General features: G+C 45.2%; 1 protein-coding gene across 1 annotated transcript in view; it reads right to left on the reverse strand.

Moving 5' to 3' along the window:
- Positions 1-23156, reverse strand: part of SH3RF3 (SH3 domain containing ring finger 3) — a 321767-nt gene that overhangs the window by 58099 nt on the left and 240512 nt on the right. The window contains 1 exon segment of the mRNA XM_003792894.2: positions 3173-3343. Coding sequence (XP_003792942.1) covers positions 3173-3343 — 171 coding nt within the window.

Genomic DNA, 23156 nt, shown 5'->3' on the forward strand with positions numbered 1-23156 from the left:
GCCCTGTCACCAGGCCAGCACAAACCAAGAATTTTAAAATCCCATTTGCTACTTCTTGAGCCCACTTTCACCTGAGGGGATTATTTTTTAAGAACTAAATAAAGTGGGCTTACAAACGACAGGTCACGATTTGTAGGTAAAAGTGACAAGTTTTAAGACAACAGATGCAGATGCACATCTGCCTCTCGTTATAGCACAAGTCCCTCTCCCCTGCTCTACCGGCAGGTCGGCAAGGACGTCCTCAGCCTTGCCTAGTCCTGTTAGTGCATGGTCTCGCTGTCCCAGGAACACACTCTGGTCCCCCTGCCCTGTTTTTATTTAAAAAAAAATATTTTTGAGACAGAGTTTAATTTTGTTGCCCTTGGAAGAGTGCCACAGTATCATAGTGCACTCAAACTTTTGGGCTCAAGTGATTCTCCTGCCTCAGCCTCCCAAGTAGCTGGGACTACAGGGACCTGTCACAGTGTTTGGTTATTTTATTTTTTTTTTAGAGATGGGGTCTCATTGTTGTTCGGGCTGATCTTGAACTTCTGAGTTCAAGCAATCCACCCGCCTTAGCCCTCCAGAGTGCTAGGATTACAGACGTGAGCTACCATGCCTGGCCCCCACTGTTTTTAAATGAACTCAGTGTCTTCCAAGGATGTGCAACTACCAAGTTAAGTCTAAGTACTCAACACAGCCGACTGAGAGCCCACTGGCACTAACGTGCATTCCAGAATGACCCGAATGGATGCAGCTGTGTGACCCAGGACTGCCCATATCCCGGGAAAGGCTGCTGTTTGGCAGGGTGACGGGGGGAGGGGAGCGGGCGCAGTTTCCCTCAGGACAGTGAGGTCAGAAGGCAAGCCCAGGAGGCAGAGCTGTGCAGGGACTGCTTCCTCACTTGTGTGGATAGAGACAGGCAGCCTTCTGGTGCCGTGGTGAGCTGTGGGTCCAAGTGGGGAGCCCAGGTCTCTGAAAACTGACCAGCGGCACCTGACGATCCCTTCTCTGAGGACCAGGAGGGCAGTCAGTGCAGTCACTGGGGCTAGGCTGGGAGAGGCTTTTGTTTAGTGGCTCTCCCTGGCTCTGAGCTTCTGCTGAAAACTCAGCCAGCTGAAGATGGAGAGGGCTAGGAAGGAAAGTGGGCACACTTTTTTTTGATGAGGTTATAGTAGAGGTGCAGCTAGGGCGCCAGGCCACGTGGAGGGCTCCAGTCTCATTAACCAGTGGAGCCTCCATAACAGAGTCCCTGGCAATAGGGGAAGATGGTCCTGCAGGAGGATGATCAGGATGACCAGGTCCCATTTATTTATTCAAGCTGCATGTATTGAGCACCTAGCATATGCAAACAGTATTTGATGACCCAGGAGTACCAAGCAGGGGATGGCTGCTGTGGCCCAGGGGCTGCCAGGTGAGCAGGGACTCTATGCACATGTAAGCTACCCTAACAAGTAGGATAGTCCATACAGAACGACATGACGGGCAGAGCCATCCACCCCAACCACGGTAAGCAGAATGAGCAGCTGGGCTTCACATAGCAGGTAGACTTGGGGCCCGGCTCTTGAAAGCTATGTGGGGACTCACTTGGCAGCAAGAGGAGGATTTCAGAGCTGGCAGGGGCGGGATCCTGATGCTGCCCTGTGACCCTCAGGAATGGTGGCCAGCAGGCAGTGGAGGGTCAGCTAAGTTCAGACACAGGCTTCATGTTTCTGGACGCCCTCTGAGGACATCCTCAGAAAGAACCTGTCCTCCCCATATAGGAGGAGGCTTGTTACGGGGGGCATCCCCAGGTAGGACATGTGGATACTGCCACCTAGATTGTGCTGTCCTGGAGGGCAAGGACTCCCCTCACTTCCAGGAAGGACCGACCTGTGATGTAAAGAGTAAGGCCAACTCCAGGCGGGGGCTTCAAGGACAAGCTTGGTCCAGCTGTAGCCCACAGTAGTGCACACTGTGCCAGGCAACCACTCCCACAAGGTCACCCACTCCCATAGGCAGCCCCTCCACCCAGGCAGCCAGGCTTGGGGTAGGGGCTTTCCTGAAGCTCCTTTTCTTGCTTCCCAGATTTTCCCGGAGGCTCTATGCCGGCCCTTCCTCCTCACACCTGTAGACCTTTTAGGGCCCGGGCAGCTCCTTTCCCACCATGCCTGCCAGCCACCTTACCAGAGGCCCTGGCTGCGGACCAGCTCTGGAACAACGCTGACACACGGCCCGCATGTTATTTATCCTTTTTCATGGCAGCCTAGTTCCCAAGGCACAGAAACCCGAGGGCCATTCATTCTGTTTCTCAGAGTATCCTGTAGTGCTGCACAAGGCTGTGCCCACGAGGGGCTTCCTGACCTTCCTTACCAGGGTGGTGGACCCTTACCTCAACTGAAAATCCTTAGACAATTCCCATTATCATTTTAGTGAATCTTTAAGATCATTTTTTATGTTTCATAAAAGTAATATAACAAAGAATTTATTAAATAGCAGAAAGTACAAAGAAGAAAAAATAATTAGCCATACTGCTACCCCTCAATGACAACTGTTAACTTTTGAGAATGTGTCATTTTTCCTTTGCATATATGTATTTGTGTTTTACATATAACACATCTGTGATGACACACCAGTGTACACACATGCGCTGCTTACACACACCCTGTACTCACACACACATGAAAACACTGTGCACACTATATACACACATGCATGCCGTGCTAATGCTGTATACACTGTACACAAACGTGCATGCATTTGGCTCTCACACTGCACCACACGCTGCACACACGTTTTGTACTCATGTCATACATGTGTGCTCTGTACAACACTATAGACACACCCACAACACATGCATACATACTGTGTTCACAGTATTTACATGCATGAACACACACTGCCCTTACAAGCACACAAGCACACTTGAGGCTCTACTCTCTAGTGACTTTCTTGTCCCCTCTCCTTCTGCTCCTGTCCTCCCCTGGTGGCCAATGTCTTCTGAGGGGAAGTCAAGCAGCCTCAGCTGAGAAGGTGAATCTCTGGCCCAGAGACACTGAGCCAATGGGAGCCTGGCCTGGCCCTGCACCACGGGTGGCCTTGCTGCCTTCTGGACTGGGTGATTCCAGGTGACCCAGCCCACAGGGCCAGCAGTGGTAGCTATATTAGTAGAGTGTGGGCCTTACTCCCTCCCCACCCAGGCTACCCCCCTCACCTGGAGACAGGCGTCACATAGTTTCCAGGGAACACCCCAGAGACCCCAGTCCGCAGGGATGCCCCCTTGAACCAGCCGTCCTGACACTTCTCGAGGACCCGGTACATCTCACCCTTGTGCAGCTCCAGCTCATCACTCTTCTGGGGCCTGTAGGCATAAAGCGCCAGGTACCTGTGGGCAGAGGATGGCCCGGTCAGCATGGCATTGCCTGGGGAGCACATCTTAGGATGAGTCTTCCCTAAAGAGTCGCTGGGGGGACATAGTTTACAGAGACTCACAATCCTCCCCATCTCACTCTGAGACACTCAGGAGCTGCCCAGCAGGGGAGGGATGGAGCTAGCACTCCACATACCTAGGACAATCCCACCTGCTCATGGGACAGAAGGGAAGGCAGCACAGTGAGGCAATGGGGTTCTAAGACCCTCGAGGACACTCAAAATGGCATCCAAGGGGTCAGGTATTTGGACCTCACAACTGTTTTCTATTCTTCACCCTGTCTAAAGTCTGATGCTCTGACCCAGAGGAATCTTAGAGAAAAGCAAGTATGAGCTAAGCCAGTCCTGGCTAGGTTATCTCCTTTAATCTAACCTGGCCTGGTTTTCCTGCCTGGCTTTCCCAACCAATCTGATCTGGGAGAGACCTTGGAGGCCCTTTTAAGGGAAAGGTGCTCTACCTAGTTAGGGGACTCCTGGTTGCACACTTCCACGGTACATGTATTTGTACCATGACTAATTATTTGACTTCTGCTTTTCTCTTAGTCTTATTTGTCGATGAGGAAACAACAAACTTAGTGATAAGAGCCACTCTTGTAAAATGCTGCAGGATATCTGGATACTGATAAGGACTTATAAGCACTTGCAAAAGTGCTCTGCTACTGTGGGGATTTGGGAAAGGTCAGTTTTGAACCCTTGGAGAGAACTGATCAGATAAATGACCACAAGGTTCAACTAGGAAAGACAGAGGGGGAGTCAGTCCAACAAAGGACCAGGGTGAATTCTGAGGAGTGTCACGTGCATGTTGCCTGGTCCAGGGCTGCCGACTCCCACCGGCTTGGGCACAACAGCAGGGCTTTGGGGGCTGGGGGTGCTTCACAGATACCCCAGGACACCCTCCTGACACTGGGAGGGGCCTTTTTAGTAGGTAAAATCAGAAATGGGATATGGCTAACCAGGTTTCAAGCAGGAAGAAAATAGGCCCAATGAGGAATATTCTAGAACACAATGAGAGCCTTACAGAGACTACAGGTTTTCTACAGGAAGTGAGACCTGTCACCCCTTTCCAGTGATCCTAATCCTTCACAGCAGGGCCCCCTGCTTTCCCTGGAAGGTGGTGGTGGTGCCTGTTACTCCCTTGGTTTATAGGTACCCCTACCCCCTTCCTGTGGGGACAGCTGCTGCTCCTTTGTCCCCTTCCCCATTGGAAAAGATGAACACTGACAATTAGGAGTGACTCTGGGCTTCAGGAAGGATAAACACAGCCATCAAGAGGGGACCCCTCCCTCCCTCCTGACCTACACAATGGTCCACATTTTCAATGCTATCTTCCAGGTGACAAGTAAAGAAAACTCAAGTGTAATTCTATCTTGGCATTTGCTGACTCTCAAGAGCACACTGATGGCCACAGAGGAAATAGTACAAGTGGAAGAGAAGGTGGAAACTGCACTTCCTCAGAGCATGTGGGGAGTCCCTCTGGTGTAGGGCCAGGCAAAGAAGGTGAAAAAGGAGAGTCCAGGGTCAGCAGGGACTTGTGACAAAGATCCCTGAGGCTGTGTGCCTGCCCTTAGGAAACATAATTGACACATACATCCTTCTGCAGTTTGCCTAGTTCCGTCCACACCTGGGACCTCTCTGATCCTCTGGCCACGCTTATTTGCCAATGGTCACTCCCACTTCATGGCTCTGAGGTGGGTCACCAGGCCAGGCCCTGCTCTGCCCTCTGTCCTGAGCCTAGTGCCTGGGTGGAGCTGGGTGTGGCCTGTGTTTCTGTAGACACTTCCATAGCTGGCTCTGGGCAACTGCCCCTGCCCAGGCAGGGCTGGTCCTTGCCCTGCTTCCTTCCTGCTGGACACTTCCCCTGTGGTCACCCATTCCTGCAGTTCCCCTCACATTAGCCTCACCCCCAGCAATGAACATGGGGCCTTTCCTCTGCTAAGGCCCTTGGGCTGCTGAGCTCTGATTCATTGAGGATGTGATCCAGGTTTCTCCTCCGCGCACAAAGGCCCCAAGACGGGTCACCCCTGAGCACAGGGAGGTTAAATGGCTTCCTCCTAATCTCAAGTACCAGACTTCCTGCCACCTCATCAGCTGTCTCATGCATACTGTCTCTTAGGGCTCTGCTGCTGACTGGTCCAGCACCTCCTGAGGGCCAAGGGGGCCTCCCCACAGTGTGCCTTATGGCCTCTACACATCCCCCAAGGGCGCTCTCCCCACACTGTGCTCCTCAAGGGCCACATGGGCTACCTGTCTGCTCATAGCTGTCTCCCCAGGACCTAGGGTAGTATCTGCCCTGTGATGGATAAATATTTGTTGAAAGAAAGATTAAACAGGGGTTCTGGATCTGAGGCTGAGATTGCTGAGGAAGAAGTATGTGATGCATGTGTGTGCTGTACGGCCCGTGTATGCTGTATAACGAGTGTGTGTGATGTATGTGGTTCTTGGCATACACATGAACGTGCACTGCACACCCCCATTACACATTTCTGTGGACACAGGTCCTGCTTTCCATCATGGTGCTGCTTCCTGGAGCAGGGAGGAGCCACTCCAAGCCATCTACCATATGGTGCTGTCCAGAGAGAGGACAGAGAGCTGAGCAGCCTCACAGGCTCCTGCCCACACTTGGGCTTGCCACAGAGCAGCATCAAGTAATTTCTAACTTCCTCAGCTGGGAATTCATGCTCCAGACTTAAAAAACAAAGCAAGGCAAGCAGCTGTGGTGACACCCCATACCCATCTGAGTTGTTGAGCAGCCACAGAAAATTAGGAGTGAGCTGGTTCTTATTTACTCAATATTTTAGCATCTCATGTCATTTAATAGGAAAAGGACTTTGTGCTTACTTCTCACCATAAAAGGAGAGTTTCCATCCTTTCTGTCAACATAAAAATGAAGATTCTTTTATTGGAGGCCTTGAGTCATTTTAGAACCTTTCAGTCAGAAAAGGAGTCTTTCAAAATTCCACTTTTGTTTGATAAACACACAATTCCTAATGAAATAATTAAAGCAGGAAAATGGGAAAGGTGAAATAATTAAAGCAGGAAAATGGGAAAGGTGAAATAATTAAAGCAGGAAAAGGTGAACTTGGCCAAGCATCTGCTACCCAATTTGTCCCACTTGAACTGAGTGTACCAGCCGAGACTGCCAGGGAGCAGGCCATCACCTGGGCCCATGTCCCTCACAGCCTTTGGCACAGGATCTGCTGAGGGACAGTGTCCTTAGGTTTGCAACAGAGATAGACCTGGGTTTTATGCTACATTAAACCTCTTCCCACAGGAAGTCTAGGTTCTAAAAGTAGAAAGTTCAGGTACTTTATTAGATGCCAAGTGATACAGACCCCCTCAAAGCTGAGCAAGGGAGATGTGTCTTTTCCAGATGCCATCACACTGAGAGATGATAGCCCCCTCTTTCTCTGAGCACTGTCATCAGCCCCAAAACTTTCCCTGTGTCCTTATTTATAAGGTGTTGCTGCCTGGGGTGGCACCAGGACAGCAGCGCAGAGCTGTGCTCCTATCACAGGTGCTGGGCTGCCACATGAGGCTAGAGGATAGGAACCAACCATGCCACATGCCAGCCACTCATGAACAGGCTCCACGTGAACTCTGAGGTTTCACAGCTGCGGAAACTAAGGCTGAGAAAGATGGAGAGTCTGTCTGTGTTCATGCATACTCAGAGGCAGGGACACTTTGCAATGCTGGGACCTGTCAGTCAGCCCAGGGACGCAGCTGGGGCACTGTTAAATGGTGCAGGCTCTGCTGAGGGTGGCCTGGGTGAGGCTGGGTTCTAGAGTTAGTGACACCCACCCTGTCACTGTGAACACAGACCCAGCATGGCTCACTGTGTAGGGAGGTGCTGCACCAGGGCACTAGGGCACTTGGCTTTTTCATCTTTATTTTAAATTTGTCTTGTCCAATGAGTAATCCTTCCTCTGGCTTCAATATTAAGTTAGGTGTATGTTGCTGGGGGAACCAGAATGTAAATAAGCCTGATCTTACCTTGCAAAGTCTCTTCTCTATTTTTTTCCTTTTCAGATTCATAGCAGGGAAACCAAAAGCAGATGGATCTGCCAGGTCTGTTCTGTGCCTGGTGGCCTTCTAAGTAGCTCTTGGCTTGACCTGAAGGGGGGCACTGGAAGGGTGGGAAGTTGTCATCTGCACCTGCTTTCTTCTCACAGTGACTCAAGAGAAAGCCCAGATGGACCACATCAAAGACTGGTTTGTACTCAGGGCACAGACTGATCCCTTCCCAGCCTACCACCATCTCTTGTACTGCTAGGTTCCAGGATCAGAGTGGCAACCACCACAGTGTCCCATTATCCCCTCTTTCGCTTGATGTCCCTGCTCTCTTGGCTGAGGTGGATGACATTGCCAGAGCTCAGGGTAGCCAGGCAGCATCACAGGGTGTGTGCTCAGGCCTGTGTGAGACAGAAGAACCAGGTGGCATGTGCCAGTCACAGGGCTCTCATCCTCCTGGCCTCTGGGTCAAACTCACTTTCCATTTGCTTCAAAATACCTTGGCAACTTGATGCAGGTCCCTATGTTGTGCTCCAGGTGGTGTCCATAACACAATGATGCCAGCTAGGCAGCCCTCCAAACTCAGACATGAAGTCTGCACATTCTCCCAGGTTGGCACTAAATACATTCTTTAAGGCAATGGTACGATTTAAGGCTCAGAGCCGCACAGGCTGGGTGGGGCTTCCATGCCAATTAGAAAAGGGAGCCTCCCATGGGCAGGTGATGGAGAACAGGTAGTAGTGGCCCCTGCAGAGTGCACCAGGCACAAGTCAGGGGTTTGCCCAGGCACCCAATGCCTGGGGCTATGCACTGACTGGCCAGGCCAGTGGCCGGGATAACTCAGCCGGGCGTCACAAGTGTCCACTTTCTCGTGAAGACTGTTGGTTAGAAATTTCTGAACACAGCCCTGCTCACCTATATTACTTATTTCTATAGCATGATCTTCACTCACTACTAATTGTCTGCAGTATTTCCTTTCTACTGTACTCTGGAATGCATCAATGTATTTTAGTGCTTTCACTACTTAACCCCCTTTCTCCTCTAGATGATGGCTTGTTCATGTTCCTTCCAAAATAAGTAAAAGGTTCTTTCCCATTCCTCCTGCAAGAGGTCCTGCCTCTGCTTTCCTCTTGCCAGAACCTCTCCAGCTCAGGTTAGGGAGACACGTGCCCACCCATAGACTTTTCTACTCAAAGGATGTCCCTTGATGGCAGCCGGGTGCTGCAGCAGGTGGAGAGTCACACACTACAAGCATGTTCAGGGGGAGACAGGCAGCAAGGGTACTGTCAGGGCCTGTGCTGTAAGGGCAGGGGCAGGACCAGGAGCTGTGGCGGCCAATGGTGGGCACAGACACTCAGAGAGTATGGGAGCCACTGTGGCCTCTGCCTCTGATGCCAACAACGTGGCCTGGGCCAGCCTGGCCAGGAGAAACCACTTAGTTTTCCTGGTGTCTTCTGAATTCCCAAGAACCCAAAGGCAGCCTTGCTAGCTGAGATGGGTTCTACTGGGCAGGACACTGGGACGGCATGACTCTGAGCCAACCCAGGGGCTACTGTCCTTCCCACACCAAACACCTGAGATGCTTGCATGTGGGAGCTGGAGTGCAGGGACACCACAGGGTGCTTCTGGACCAGTGGCATTAGCCTCGCCTGGAACTTGTGGGAGATGCAGATCCTGGGGCCTCACACTGGAACTCCCGGGAAAGACCCAGCAATCTGCATTTCAACAAGTCTCCAGGCACTTCTCAAAGAGATTGTGGGTTTGGTTCTAGACCATTCCAATAAAGGGAATATTGCAATAGAGTAAATCACACAAAATTTTTAGATTCCCAGTATATATAAAAGTTATGTTTGTACTTTACTGTAGCCTCTTAAGTGTGCAATAATAGCATTGCATCTTAAAAATGCCACAATGTACATACCTTAATTTAAAAATAACATATTTCTGGCCAGGTGTGGGTCATGCCTATAATTCTAGCACTCTGGAAGGCCGAGGCAGGAACTCTTACTCTAGCCTGAGCAAGAGTGAGATCCTGGCTCTACTAAAAATAGAAAATTAGTTGGGCATTGTAGTAGGTGCCTGTAGTCTCAGCTACTTGGGAGGCTGAGGCAAGGGGATTGCCTGAGCCCAAGAGTTTGAGCTTGCTGTGAGCTAGGACACCACAGCATTCTACCTAGGGCACAGAGTAAGACTCTCTCTTTCTCTCTCTCTCTATATATATATTGCTTTTGCTGGTCAAGGGTCTTCCTTGATGTTGACTGTGCTGATGTTGATGACAGTTGGGGTGGCTGTGGCAATTTCTTGCTGCATGGATGGACTCATTCTTTCATGAGAAATTTCTCTGTAGCATGTTAAGCTGTTCCATAACAACCATAGCAGAACTTCTTTCCAAACTGTAGTCAATCCTCTCAAATCCTGCTGCTGCTTTATTAACTAAGTTTGTGTAATATTGTTAATCCTTTGTTGTCATTTCCATAATGGTCACAGTGTGTTCCTGGAGTAGATTCTATTTCAGTAAATATAGAAATATTATCTTAAGATAAATAATATTTCTTTGCTTATCCTAAGAAGCAACTCCCTATCATTTCAAGTTTGATCATCAGATTGCAGCAACTCAGCCATATCTTCAGACTCTACTTCTAATTCTAGTTCTCTTGCTATTTGTATCACATCTGTAGTTTCTTCCCTCACTGAAGTTTTGAACTCCTTATAGTCATCCATGAGGGTTAGAATTTATGTTCATATTTTGACTTCTTCCCATAAATCACAAATGTTCTTAATGCTATCTACAATGGTGGATACATTTAGAAGGGTTTCAATTTACTTTGCCGAGATCAATCAGAGGAATTACTGTCTGTGATAGTTACAGCTTTACAGATTATATTTCTTAAGTAGTAAGACAGGTTGAAATTATTCTTTGATCCATGGGCTGCAGGATGGATGTTTTGTTTGCAGGCATGAAAATACCATTAATCTCCATCAGGGCTCTTGGGTGACCAGGTGAATTGTCAATGAGTAGTAATATTTTGAAAGGAATCTTTTTTTCCTGAGAAGTAGGTCTCAACAGAGGGCTTAAAATATTCAGTAAGCCATGGTGTAAACAGATGTGGTGTCGTCCAGGCTTCATTGTTCCATTTATAGAGCACAGAGTAAATTTAGTTTAATTCTAAAGGGTCCTACAATTACTGGAATGGTAAGTGAGCATCAGAATGAACTTAAAGTCACTGGCTGCATTAGCCCCTAACAAGAGACAAAGCTTGGCCTTTGAAGTTTTGAAGCCAGGCATTGACTTTTCTTCTTTAGCTGCAAAATTCCTGGATGCTGTCTTCTTCTAATATCAGGCTGCCTCACTTACATGGAACATATCTGTAATTTAACTAGATCTTCTGGATAAATTACTGCAGCTTCTCCATCAGCACTCGCTGCTTCATCTTACATTTTTATGTTATGGAGATGGTTTCTTCCCTGAAAGCTCACGAACCAACCTCTGCTAGCTTCAAGCTTTTCTTCTGTAGCTTCCTTACCTCTCAGCCTTCATAGAACTGAAGAGAGTCAAGGTCTTGCTCTGGATTAGGCTTTGCCTTAAGGGAATCTTATGGCTGGTTTGATCTTCTATCCAGAAATTTTCTTCCTATTAATAAATAACAAGGCTGTTCCACTTTCTTACTATTCATGTGTTCACCAGAATAGCACTTGCAATTTGGCTTTGTCATAAGAGCCCTAGTTTTTGGCCTGTCTCAGCTTTTGACATGGCTTCCTCGCTAGCTTAGTCAGTTCTAAGTTTTGATTTAAAATGAGCTATGTGGCTCAGCGCCCAGAGCTCAGCAGCTAGGGCACCAGCCACATACACCAGAGCTGGCAGGTTCGAATCCAGCTCGGGCTTGCCAAAGAACAATGACAATTACAACCAAAAAATAGTTGGGCACTGTGGCGGGCACTTGTAGTCCTAGCTACTTGGGAGGCTGAGGCAAGAGAATCGCTTAAGCACAGAAGTTGGAGATTGCTGTGAGCTGTGACACCACAGCACTCTACAGCACTCTACCGAGGGTGACATAGTGAGACTCTGTTGCAAACAAAAAAATAAATAAATAAAATAAAATGAGCTATGCAATGCTTCCTTTCATTTGAACGCTCAGAGGCAACTGTAGAGTTACTAATTGCCAAATTTCAATATAATTGTGTCTTGGGCAATTAGGAGGCCCAAGGAGAGGGAAAGAGGTGGGCCAGTTGGTGGAGCAGTTAGAATGCACACAATATTTATTAAGTTTGCCATCTTATCTGGGTGTGGTTCGTGGTGCCCCAAATAATTATAATAGTAACATCAGAGATCACTGATCACAGGTCACCATAACAGATATAATAATAATGAAAAAGTTTTAAATATTTTTTCTTTTTTCCTTTCAATTATTATGGGTACAACACTGTTGTATATCTTTAAAGGGTACATGTGATGTTTTGATACCAGCATACTCAATGTTAACTACTCAAATGCAGGTAATTGGGATATGCATCACTACAGGCATTTATCATTTCTTTGGGCTAGGAACATTCTAATTCCACTCTTTTAGTTATCTTAAAGTATACCCTAACTTACTGTTGATGATAGTTTGTTGTGTTATCAAATATTGTTCTTTCTAACCATCCTCACTTTATTTCCCCCTCCCTGCTAACCTTCCCAGACTCTGGTAACCATCATTCTATTCTTTTTTCTCCATGAGATCAATTTTTAAAAATATTTAGCTCCCACATATATGAGAACATGCAATATTTGTCTTTCTGTGCTTGGCTTCTCTCACTTACATAATGTTCCCTAGTTCTATCCATATTGTTGAAAATGGCAGGATTTCATTCATTTTTGTGGCTATATAATATTCCATTTTATGTATGTACCACAGTTTATCCATTTATCTGTTGGTGGACACTTAGGTTGATTATAAATTTTGGCCATTATGAATAGTGACACAATAAACATGGGAGGGCAGTATTTTTTTGATATACTGATTTTTCCTCCTTTGGATATGTTCCCAGCAATGGGATTGCTGGGTCATATGGTAGTTCTATTTTTAGTATTTTGAGGAACCTATATGCAGTTCTCCTTGGTGGTTGCACTAATTTACATTCCCACCAGCAGTGCATGAGGGTCCCCCTTTCTCTACATCCTTGCCAGTATTCATTGCCTGCTTTTTTGATAAAAGCCATTTTAATTGGGGTTAGATGATACTTCAGTGTAGCTGTAATTTGCATTTCTTCAACAAGTACTGATGCTGAGGATATTTTTCATACACCTTTTGGCTATTTATGTCTCCTTTTAAGAAATGTCTGTTCTGATCTTCTGCCCACGTTTTAATTGAATTATTTGAATTTTTTTTCCTATTGAGTTATTAGAACTCTTTGTACATTCTAGTTATTAATTACTTGTCAGAAGGGCAGTTTGCAAATATTTCCTCCCATTCCTCTGGGTTGTCCCTTCCCCTTGCTAATCACTCCTTTGCTGTACAGAAGCTTTTTATCAATAGCTTGATGTGATCTCATTTGTCCAATTTTGCTTTGGTTGCTTGTGCTACAGGGGTATTATTCAAGAAGTCCTTGCCTAGACCAATGTTCTGAAGTGTTTTCCAATGAATTATTTTAGTTTCATAGTTTTAGGTATTAAACTTAAGTCTTTAATACATTTTGATTTGTGCTTTATATAGTGAGAGATAGGGTTTATTTTCATTCTTTTGTATATGATGTCCAATCTTTCCAGCACGATTTATTAAAAGAGACCATCCTTTCCTCACTATGTATTCTTGACAACTTTGTCAAAGGAAGTTCCAAACAGATATGTAGATTTACTTCTGGGTTCTCTGTTCTGTTCCATTGTCTAGGTGTCTGTTTTTAAGCCAATACTAAGCATAATTATATGCACTTACACTACAACTTTGTAGTATAATTTGAAGTCAGGTAATGTGATTCCTCCGGTTTTGTTCTCTTTTGCTATTCTGAGTCTTTGAAGTTCCATATAAATTTTTAGGATTGTTTTTTCTTTTTCTGTGAAGAATGTCATTGGTATTTTGATGGGAATTGTATTGCATCTGTAGATTGCTTTGGGTAGTATGGACATTTTAACCATGTTGATTCTTCCAATTCATGAGCATGGAATATCTTTTCATTTTCTTGTGCCTTCTTCAATTTCTTTTCCTCAATGTTTTGCAGTTTTTATTACAGAGATCTTTCACTTCTTTAGTTAAGTTTATTCTTAGGTGTTTTATTTTATTTGTAGTTATTATAAATGGGATTACTTTCTTGGTTTTCTTTCTCAGATTACTGAGGCATATACAAAAGGCAAAAACACTACTGATTTTGTATCCTGCAAGTTTACTGTATTTCTTTATCAGTTCTAATAGTTTTTTTGAGGAATCTTTGGGTTTCTCTAGATATAAGATCCTGTCATTGGCAAACAAAGATAATTTGATTTCTTTCTTTCTAAATTGAATGCCCTTTATTTCGTCCTCTTGTTTAATTGCTCTAGCTAGAACTTCCAGGAGTATGTTGAATAACAGTGGTGAAAGTGTGCATCTTTGTCTTGTTACAGATCTTAAAGGAAAGGCTTTCAGTTTTTCCCCATTTAGTGTGATACTTGCGGTAGGTCTGTCATATCTGGCTTTCACCACGTTGAGGTAAATTCCTTCTATATCTAGTTTTTGAGAGTTTTTATCATGAAGGGGTATTGAATTTTATTGAATGTTTTTTCAGAATCAATTGAAATTATCATATGTTTTTTTCTCTGCATTCTGTTGATGAAATATATCACATTGATCGATTTAAATATATTGAAACATCCTTGCATTTCAGGGATGAATCCCATCTGATCATGATTAACAACCTTTTGAATGTGTTGTTGAATCAGATTTGTTACTATTTTGTTGAGCATTTTGGTATCTATGTTCACCAGAGATATTGGCTTATAGTTTTCTTTTTTGTTGTGTCTTTGGTTTTGGCATCAGGGTGATATAAGCCTTATAGAATGAGTTTTGGAGTATTCACTATGAAGTCAGATTGATATCAATTTTTCTTTGAATGCTTAGTAGAATTCAGAAATGAAGCCATCAGGTCCTGGGCTTTTCTTTGATGGAAGACTTATTTTCAGGATTTGGATTTGTTCCTCGTTTAATCTTGGTAGATTGTATGTGTCTCGAAATTTATCTATTTCTTATGGGTTTTCCAGTTTATTGGCATATGGTTGCTCATAGTAGTCTCTAAGGCTCTTTTGGATTTCTGCAGTATCAGCTGTAATGTCTCCTTTTTCAACTCTGATTTTTTGGGGTCGTCTTTCTTTTTTCATAGTTTGGCTAAGGATGTGTCAATTTTATTTATCTTTTTTAAAAAACAACTTCTCATATTGGTGAACTCTTATATTTTTTGTTTCAATTTTATTTCTGGTCTAATCTTTATTTCTTTTCTGCTTATTTTGGGTTTGGTTTGCCTTGTTTTTCTAATTGAGATGTACTTTTAGGTTGTTTATTTGAAGCTCTTATACTTTTTTGATGTGGAAACTTTACTTGTTGTAAACTTTCCTCTATTACTACTTTTACTATAACTTGTGTTGTGTTTTCATTTGTTTCAAGACATGTTTTAATTTCCTTCTTAATATCCTCATTGACCTACTGGTCATTCAGAATCATATAGGTTATCTTCCATGTGTTTATATATTTTCCAGTGTTCCCCTTGTTACTCATTTCTAGTTTTGTTCCATTGTGGTCAGAAAAAGTACATGGTATGATTTCAATTTTTAAGAAAATTTTAAAGACTTGTATAAACTAAGATATAGTCTATCCTTGAGAATGATCCATAAGCTGAAGAGAAGAACATCTATTCTGCAGATGCTGGATAAAACCTGTAAATATCTATTAGGTCCATTTGGTCTGTAGTGCAAGTTAAGTCCACTTTTTTTTTGTTGATTTTCTGTCTGGATGATCTATAAAAAGCAGAAAGGGGAGTGTTGAGGACTCCAACAATTACTGTATTGGATTTATATTTCCCTTTAGCTTTTTTTTTTTTTTATTGAATGGTAACTATGTACATTAATGCACTTTCCCTTTAACTTTGATAATATTTATTTGCCTTATATGCCCGTGTACTCCAATGTTAGGTGCATATATATTTAGAATTATTATATACCTTGTTGATGAATTGAAACTTTTATCATTACATAATTTGTTTCATTTTACAGTTTTTGTCTTTATATCTATTTTATCTTACGGAAGTGTAGCTGTTCCTATTCTTTTTTTGGTTTCTGTTTGAATGGAATATCTTTTTCCATCCCTTTATTTTCAGTCTATATGTGTCTTTTTTTTTTGAGACAGAGCCTCAAGCTGTTCCCCTGGGTAGAGTGCCATGACATCACAGCTCATAGCAACCTCTAACTCCTGGGCTCAAGCAAGTCTCCTGCCTCTGCCTCCTACGTAGCTGGGACCACAGGCACCCGCCACAACGCCTGGCTATTTTTTTTGGTTGCAGCCATCATTGTTGTTTGGCGGCCTGGGCTGGATTTGAACCTGCCACCTTAGGTGTATGTGGCTGGTGCCTTAGCTCCTTGAGCCACAGGCACCGAGCCTATATGTGTCTTTATAGGTGAAGAGTGTTTCTTGAAGACAAGATATAGTTGGCTCTTGCTTTTTTAAAATCCATTCAGCCATCCTATCTATGTCTTTTGATTAGAGAGTTTAGTCCATTAGCATTTAATATTATTGATTCTAAGGACTTACTACTGCCATACTATTTTTTTTATTTCTGGTTGCTTTGTGGTTCTCTCTTCCTTCCTATCTTCCTTTGTTAAAAGTGATTTTCTCTGGCAGTGTGTTTTAATTTCTTGCTTTAAAATTTTTTTGTATATCAATTATTTATAACTAATTATTTTAAACATATGACAACTCTGCTTACAAACAAACAAGCAAAGAGAAGTCTAACAGAAATTCTACCCATTAACTCCATCCCCACTCATTTTTTAACTTTTTGTTGTTTCCATTCATATCTTTTTATACTATTTGTTAGTTATTTTTGATAGGTTTGTCTTTTAGTCTTCCTACCTAAAAACCCAAGATATCAGTGGTTTACACATTGCAATTATAGTACCAGCATATCCTGTATTTGTGTATTTACTATTACCAGCTAGTTGTATACCTTCAGATGATTATCGTTCATTAACGTCTTTTTCCTTCATATTGAAGAACTCCTTTTAGCATTTCTTATGGGATAGGTTTGGTGTTAATAAAATCTCAAAGCGTCTTGTGGAGCACCAGGGGGAGGGAAGTCTTTATTTCTCCTTCATATTCAAAGGATATTTTTGCAGGATATAATATTCTAAAGGTAAAGGTTTTTTTCCTTTAGCACTTTGAATATGTCATCATGCCACTCTTTCCTAGTTGGTAAGGTTTCCCCCGAGAAGTCTGGTGCCACATATATCACAGCTCCTTTATAAATGTTATTTTTTCTTTTTTTCTTGCTTCCCTTAGGTGCTTTCCTTCATCTATGACTTTTAGAATCTTGATTATTAAATGCCTTGAGATATCTGTTTATGGGTTAAATCTGCTTCGTGTTCAAAGACCTTCTCATACCTGAATATTGATATTTTTCTCTGGGTTTGGAAAGTCTCTGTTATTATTTCTTTGAATAAACTTTCTACCCAATTTCTTTCTCTCTACCTCCTTACTACATCTAAAAGTCTTAGATTTGCCTTTTGAGGGTATTTTCTAGATCTTGTAGGTGTGCTTTGCTCTTTCTTATTCTTTTTTCTCTTCTGTATATTTTCAAATAGGCTGTCTTCAAGCTCCCTAACTCTTTCTTCTGCTCAATCAATTCTGTTAAAAGATGTTGATGCATTTCTTCTCTCTGTCAACTGAATTCTTAAGCTCCAGAATTTCAGCTTATTTTTAAAAATTATTTCAATTTCTTCGTTAAATTTATCTGATAGACTTCTGAATTCCTTCTCTGTGTTGTCCTGAAGTTCACTGAGCTTCTGCAGGGCAGCTACTTTGAATTAGTTGCCTGAAAGGTTAGCTATCTCCACTCCTTCAGGACTGGTTGCTGTTTGGTGGGGGTCATATCTTCCTGGATGTTCCTGATGCTTATGGATGTTCATCAATGTCTAGGCATTGAAGAGTTAGGTATTTATTTTAATCTTCACAGTTTGGGCTTGTTTGAACCTGTCCTTAAGAAGGCTTTCCAGATACTCTAATGGAATTTAGTGTTGGGGTCTACATTTTTGGTCACTGCAGCCACATTGACACTGGCTGTGCCCCAAGGCCAGTAATGCTGTGACTCCTGCAGACTCCTAGTGGTATTACCTTGGCGAACTTGGGTAAGATACAGCAAAATTCTTTGTATTACCAGTCAAAGCCTCTAACTATCTTCCACCACTTTCTGTGCTAGGCTGCTGGAGTTGGGGAAGGAGTGACATGGGCACTCTCTTGTGGCCACCAGTGCCAGGACCTGAAGCTAGCCCAGTCTTACCCATAGCCCACTGTGACTTCTGCCTGGCTACCTCCGATATTTATTCAAAGTCCAAGGGCTTTTAGTCAGTAGGTGGTGAATCCTGGAAGGACTAGGTTCTTTCCTCCAGGGTAGCATGTTTCCTTCTGGCCCAGGGTGGGCCCAGAAATGTATCCAGGAACTAAGGCCTTGACTCTGGAGCCTCATAAGTGTGCTTGGTACTTCATTTTACTGTGACTGAGCTTGGTACTTCATTTTACTTTACTGTACCCAAGTTGCAAAACAAAGCCCTTTGAGTGCTTCCCTTTCCTTTCCCCAAGTGGAAGAAGACTCTGTCTGAGCCTCACCGCCTATACTTAGGGGAGGGGATGACACAGGCACTGGCTGGCTGCTGCCACTGGTATCTCACTGGGTCATGTGTATCCCAAGGCCATTGGCTTTGAGCCAGCAGAGCTGCAAGTATTGTCCAGGAACTGCAGCCTTTGTGGCTTGGCTGTTTTATAATTTTAATCCAGGCCTCAGGTTGCTTTTTGTCAGCTAATGCAGGGGCCAGCCATAACTTAGACTTTAGAACAGAAGATTTCTTTCTGGCTGGGCTGACCTAAATGCTCTCTCCATAGGCACTGGCAGTATTCTGCCCTGCCCTGTGTCCCCCTGTGCCAGGAAGGCCCTGAGTTTCAATGCAAGGCCCCACAATCACTTCACTACCCCTTCCCCAGGCACACAGATTCTATCTCCACCTGGTGTGCTACAAGTTGCTGTGCGAGGATGGGAGAAGAGGTGTAGGCACTGCAAGACTGTCATTTCTGCCCTCTTCAGTGCCTCTTTCCTTGGTATAATGTTAAAATCAGGTAGTTTGAATGCTCACCTGATTACTGGTTCTTCCAAAGGTGACTACTTGCATAGAGAGTTGTTGAATTTGATGTTTTGTGAGGAGGATGGTCATTGGAAGTTTGTATTCCACCATCTTGCTCTGCCCCCTCCCTCCTAATCTCAAATATTATAGGAATTACTAAATGTGACACACAGAGAGGAAGGGAGCACTTACTATTGGAAAAATAGCCCCACTAGACTTGCTTGACGCTGGATTTCCACAAACCTTCAATTCGTAAAAAACACATTAACTGCAAAGTACAATAAAATGAGGTTTGCCAGTATATCTTTTGCATTCAGGGCTGAAGCCCCACACTGGACCAGGTGTCCTCACTGGGAACTTCCCTTGGTTATAGCACCAGCCCTACCTCACTGCAGCTGGGATTTTCCTCTGAAAGGCTGTCTCAGCTCCAGAGCCCCAAGGACCAGCACAACTTCTCTTCAGCACATAGCTCAGCACCTCGCTTCCTGCAGAGAGTGTCCTGGAGCTCCATGACAGACCTCTGCATCTCAGCTTCTGTTTCTAAGAAACCCATCCTAGACTATACTGTCTCTGCTGCTGTTGCCACTACATTCCTGGGGCCTTTAAGGGGGCTCAAAGGGAATCCATCTTCTACCCACCAGGGTCTATGCCCTATCTACAGAATTCTCTCAAGGTAATTCTTTGTTCTTCCCACTTTCATCTCTCCCTCTTTCCTACCTGCCTGGAAGGGGTAGGCAATAGAGGTGGGGACCTCCATAGGTTCCCAGGCTTGATCACATCTTCTTAATACCCTGAAGATAGCACTGCCAATGCCTGGAAAAGCCAACTTCAAGACTGGGCTGACCACTGGGGTAGAAATGCCTGAGTAAACTGGCTGTAGGCCTCCAAGTCAACTTCTGGGGCAGGTGCCCTGTGGCTCACCATCTTGGGCCTTTGACCCAACCTTGCTGGGGACTTATTTTATGGGGCCTTGTTGTGCTAAACTCCAGCTAACTCAGCCACCATAGGCTGGGTGCAGAGCCAGCCTGTTTTATGAATATGTGGTGGAAGGTATCCCTTTCCTGCACTGGGCCTGGTTTGGTCACCAATCCTTCCCCAGCATTCCATACTATGGGGTCTGTGTTGTCACTGAGAGTGTTTCAGTGGCTTTTTGGCCAGGCTGTGGAGTTGTTTCCAGTGAGGACAGATCGCACACATCTCACATAACCAACGTCAACCACCTGATCCAGGGCCCCCATTTAGCCCCAGCACTGGCAGATAAAAGGCACTGACTGCTGTTTCCTGGGGCTTCCCTTTCCCTATCTGTAGGTCAACCTCTCCCTCTGTAGTTCCCAGCCCCCACCCCCACCCCAGCAGTGTCTGGGTAGTCACATGTCATGGCAGTTTTCATTTTCTGATGGCCAGCTGATAGCCAGTCCCTGGAGTAAGGCTCTTACAATCAAGAGGTCCTGCTGCCCGTAGTTCCAGGGACAAAATCCAATGCTGGCCAAGGCAGCACCTCCTAGGCAGGAGACAGACTGAGATATGTCTTTTCTTCCTCTGCCCATCTGTTGGAGATGCTGATGGATATCTTGGGGAGCTCCACTGGGTGACCCTATGCTGCTCTCTGCCTCTTAGGGTGTTTCATCCCCACCAGTGACTCTGAGATGTAGCTGAGAAGCGGAGGTGAGAACTGAACCCTCCTACGTCAGAGGCACCACACTCAGGGTGTTCTCATTGGTCTTCAGACCCTCTGGGTGGATGGCTATGCCCAGGAGCACAGCCTCTCAGACCAGACACTCACATTTCTGCCCTTGGGCTGACAGCAGGTGGACAGAGTATGGACTTTCCAATGTGGCGGGAGTAGAGAGGAAGGTGCAGGAGTGGGTGGCGTCTCTGCAGATGTGCAGCTGCCTCACAATTGGTGGCCAAATGGACATCCTTCTGTGTTTCAGGACAGCGAGCCATGAGGAAATGTGTGCCACAGTAGATTCTCACATGATAAAAGGGGCAAAGAGTAACAGACATCCTGCTACCAACCTTGGGCTGACTGGGCAGGATCAGGTCTCTCAGACATGAGGGCTCGTGTCTCAGGGCACATGATGTGGCCTGCAGAGGTCAAAGCCGTGCCATGATGAGGATAGTGGAGGCAGGTCTGCTGAGTCACTCCATGGCTGACCTTCACAGATGACCTGTCTAGACCCTCACCGAGACGCCATTATCCTCTACAGACTCCCCAGCAGGCAGAAGGGCAGTTTTTGTTGCTACCATTGTTTTTGTAAAGACTTTTTTTTTTTTTTTTTTTGAGACAGGAGTCTCAAGCTATCCCCCTGGGTAGAGTGCCATGGCATCATGCTCACAGCAACCTCCAACTCCTGGGCTCAAGCGAGTCTCCTGCCTCAGCCTCCCAAGTAGCTGGGACTACAGGCGCCCGCCACAACGCCTGGCCATTTTTTGGTTGCAGCCGTCATTGTTGTTTGGCGGGCACGGGCTGGGGATTCGAACCCACCACCTTAGGTGTATGTGGCTGGCGCCTTAGCCGCTTAAGCCACAGGTGCCGAGCCTTTGTAAAGACTTTGAACATGACTTATAGGTGGGATTTGGGGAAGAATGATTAGATAAGTGACAATCATACCCCTGGCACCTGACCCTGGTTCCCATGTGACCACTAGCTTCTTAGAGCTAAGAAGGATTGGGGGGTGGTCAGGCTAATCTCCCACTGGATAAACTGAAGAGGTCAATCTGATCTTTTCATCCCTGGAGATCAATTTAAAGATGGCACGTTTTCAAAATGGACCATGCATGTTGCTGTAATGTATGTGATGTTACTCACCACATGCCTGTATGAAGAACCACAAAACTTGACCACTGAACTCATGCTGACCACGGTTCTGCTGCTTAGACAAGCAGTGTGTCACCTGCAGACACATTCCTACCCAAATCCTTGTCATCCTTAGCACAGTATCTAAAACTAAGTCTGCTTTACCTTTTACCTAGATGAAGATCTCAAGCTAAGTGGAGACAGGGAGACAGCCACCCCTGGGGGTAAGGCCAAGATGAAGGGAATAGGGGGCTAGGGTCACAGTGACCTTGTCACTCTTCATCCTTGTTCTTGTCCCTAACCCCCTTGGCAGATTCAAAAGGCATGCAGGACATGGGGCCCTGTCCACAGCTGAAGCCTCCAAAATGTACTCAGAACAGTTACACTCTTACAACTGTGTTACCTTCTGGGTCTCTAAGACAGAGAGTGGCCTTCTAGTGGGAGGCTGACCCTGAGCTCTACCCATCCCATGAAGGGGGAACCTTGGGTCTTGCAGACTGAGCGACAGTTACTGACAGCCCATGCATAGACATTTGGCTGGTCAAAGGACCCCAACACTGAACACATCCAGACCTCGCCTTGAAGAGCTTACGACCTTGGCGCCCTGGCCCTGTCCTGCCTTTTGTCTGGAGTGTTCCACCAGGGCCAGCACTGAGGACTCAGGACCCCTTCCTCAGCTAGCATCCTCACCTAGCTCTTAAGAAGAGAAAACCTGGCACACCTATCCCCCAGCTTTGGGTGAAGTGGCCTGAGCTAACCCAGAAACAAGGTCAGAGAACAGTATCTCTGCCCAGTGTTAATGAAAACTTGAATATCCACCTCAGGACATCAGAAATTTAGCTCCTTTTTCACTATGATCCCTCCAGAAAGCTTGGTGAAAAATAGGTAAATTTTAAATTCCTTTAGTTAAGGTGTTAATCACAGTGGAGGATGTTGGGAGCTCTGCTGTCCACTCCAGATAAAGGCTAAAGTTTCCACATGGCTTAAAGAGGTGGGTGGCCATGTAGCAGTTAAGCTACTTCCAAGAGACCTTTTGAGGCTTAGCAAATTGCTTTTAAAAAGAATTTTTTTCCTTGACCTACATCCCGTTCTGCAACAGCACAGGCTCTGAGTGTCCCTCTGACCTCTGAAAGGTAGAACCTTCTGTATTCGCCGTATTGCTTGCCAAATTCATAAGCTCCACCTTAAAACATCCGTTCGAGTGACAACTCTGCCAAACACAAGAGCAGAGGCGATCTAATTCTTCAGAACACTATTTAAATGGGGAATTTTTAAACTAAACGTATCTTTTCAGAGCTATAATTTAACTGAGTAGATTTTCTAAACAAGATAAAGACCTCACTTCCTAGCACTGACTCATCTGGCTATATTCAGGGACAAGATGCAACTGACAGGCACTGGTACATCTGTGACGGTAGCTGACGTGCTGAGCTACTTCTAAGTTGTTGGTAACTAGTGACTGTCCCCTGAGATCCCCAGGCCACTCCTGCTCTGCCCTCCTCTTCTCTTCCCAAGGCCACCCCCAGACCAGCTCAAGGGGGCTGGGGCCTGCTCCAAGCTGAGGCTGGCTCCTCTCCTGACTGGTGCCTGCTGCCAGGTATTTTGAACATTCCCCTGCTTAAAAGAAATATCCTG

This window comes from Otolemur garnettii, unplaced genomic scaffold, assembly GCF_000181295.1.
Source record: "Otolemur garnettii isolate 467f Iridium unplaced genomic scaffold, OtoGar3 scaffold00062, whole genome shotgun sequence".
NCBI lineage: Eukaryota > Metazoa > Chordata > Mammalia > Primates > Galagidae > Otolemur > Otolemur garnettii.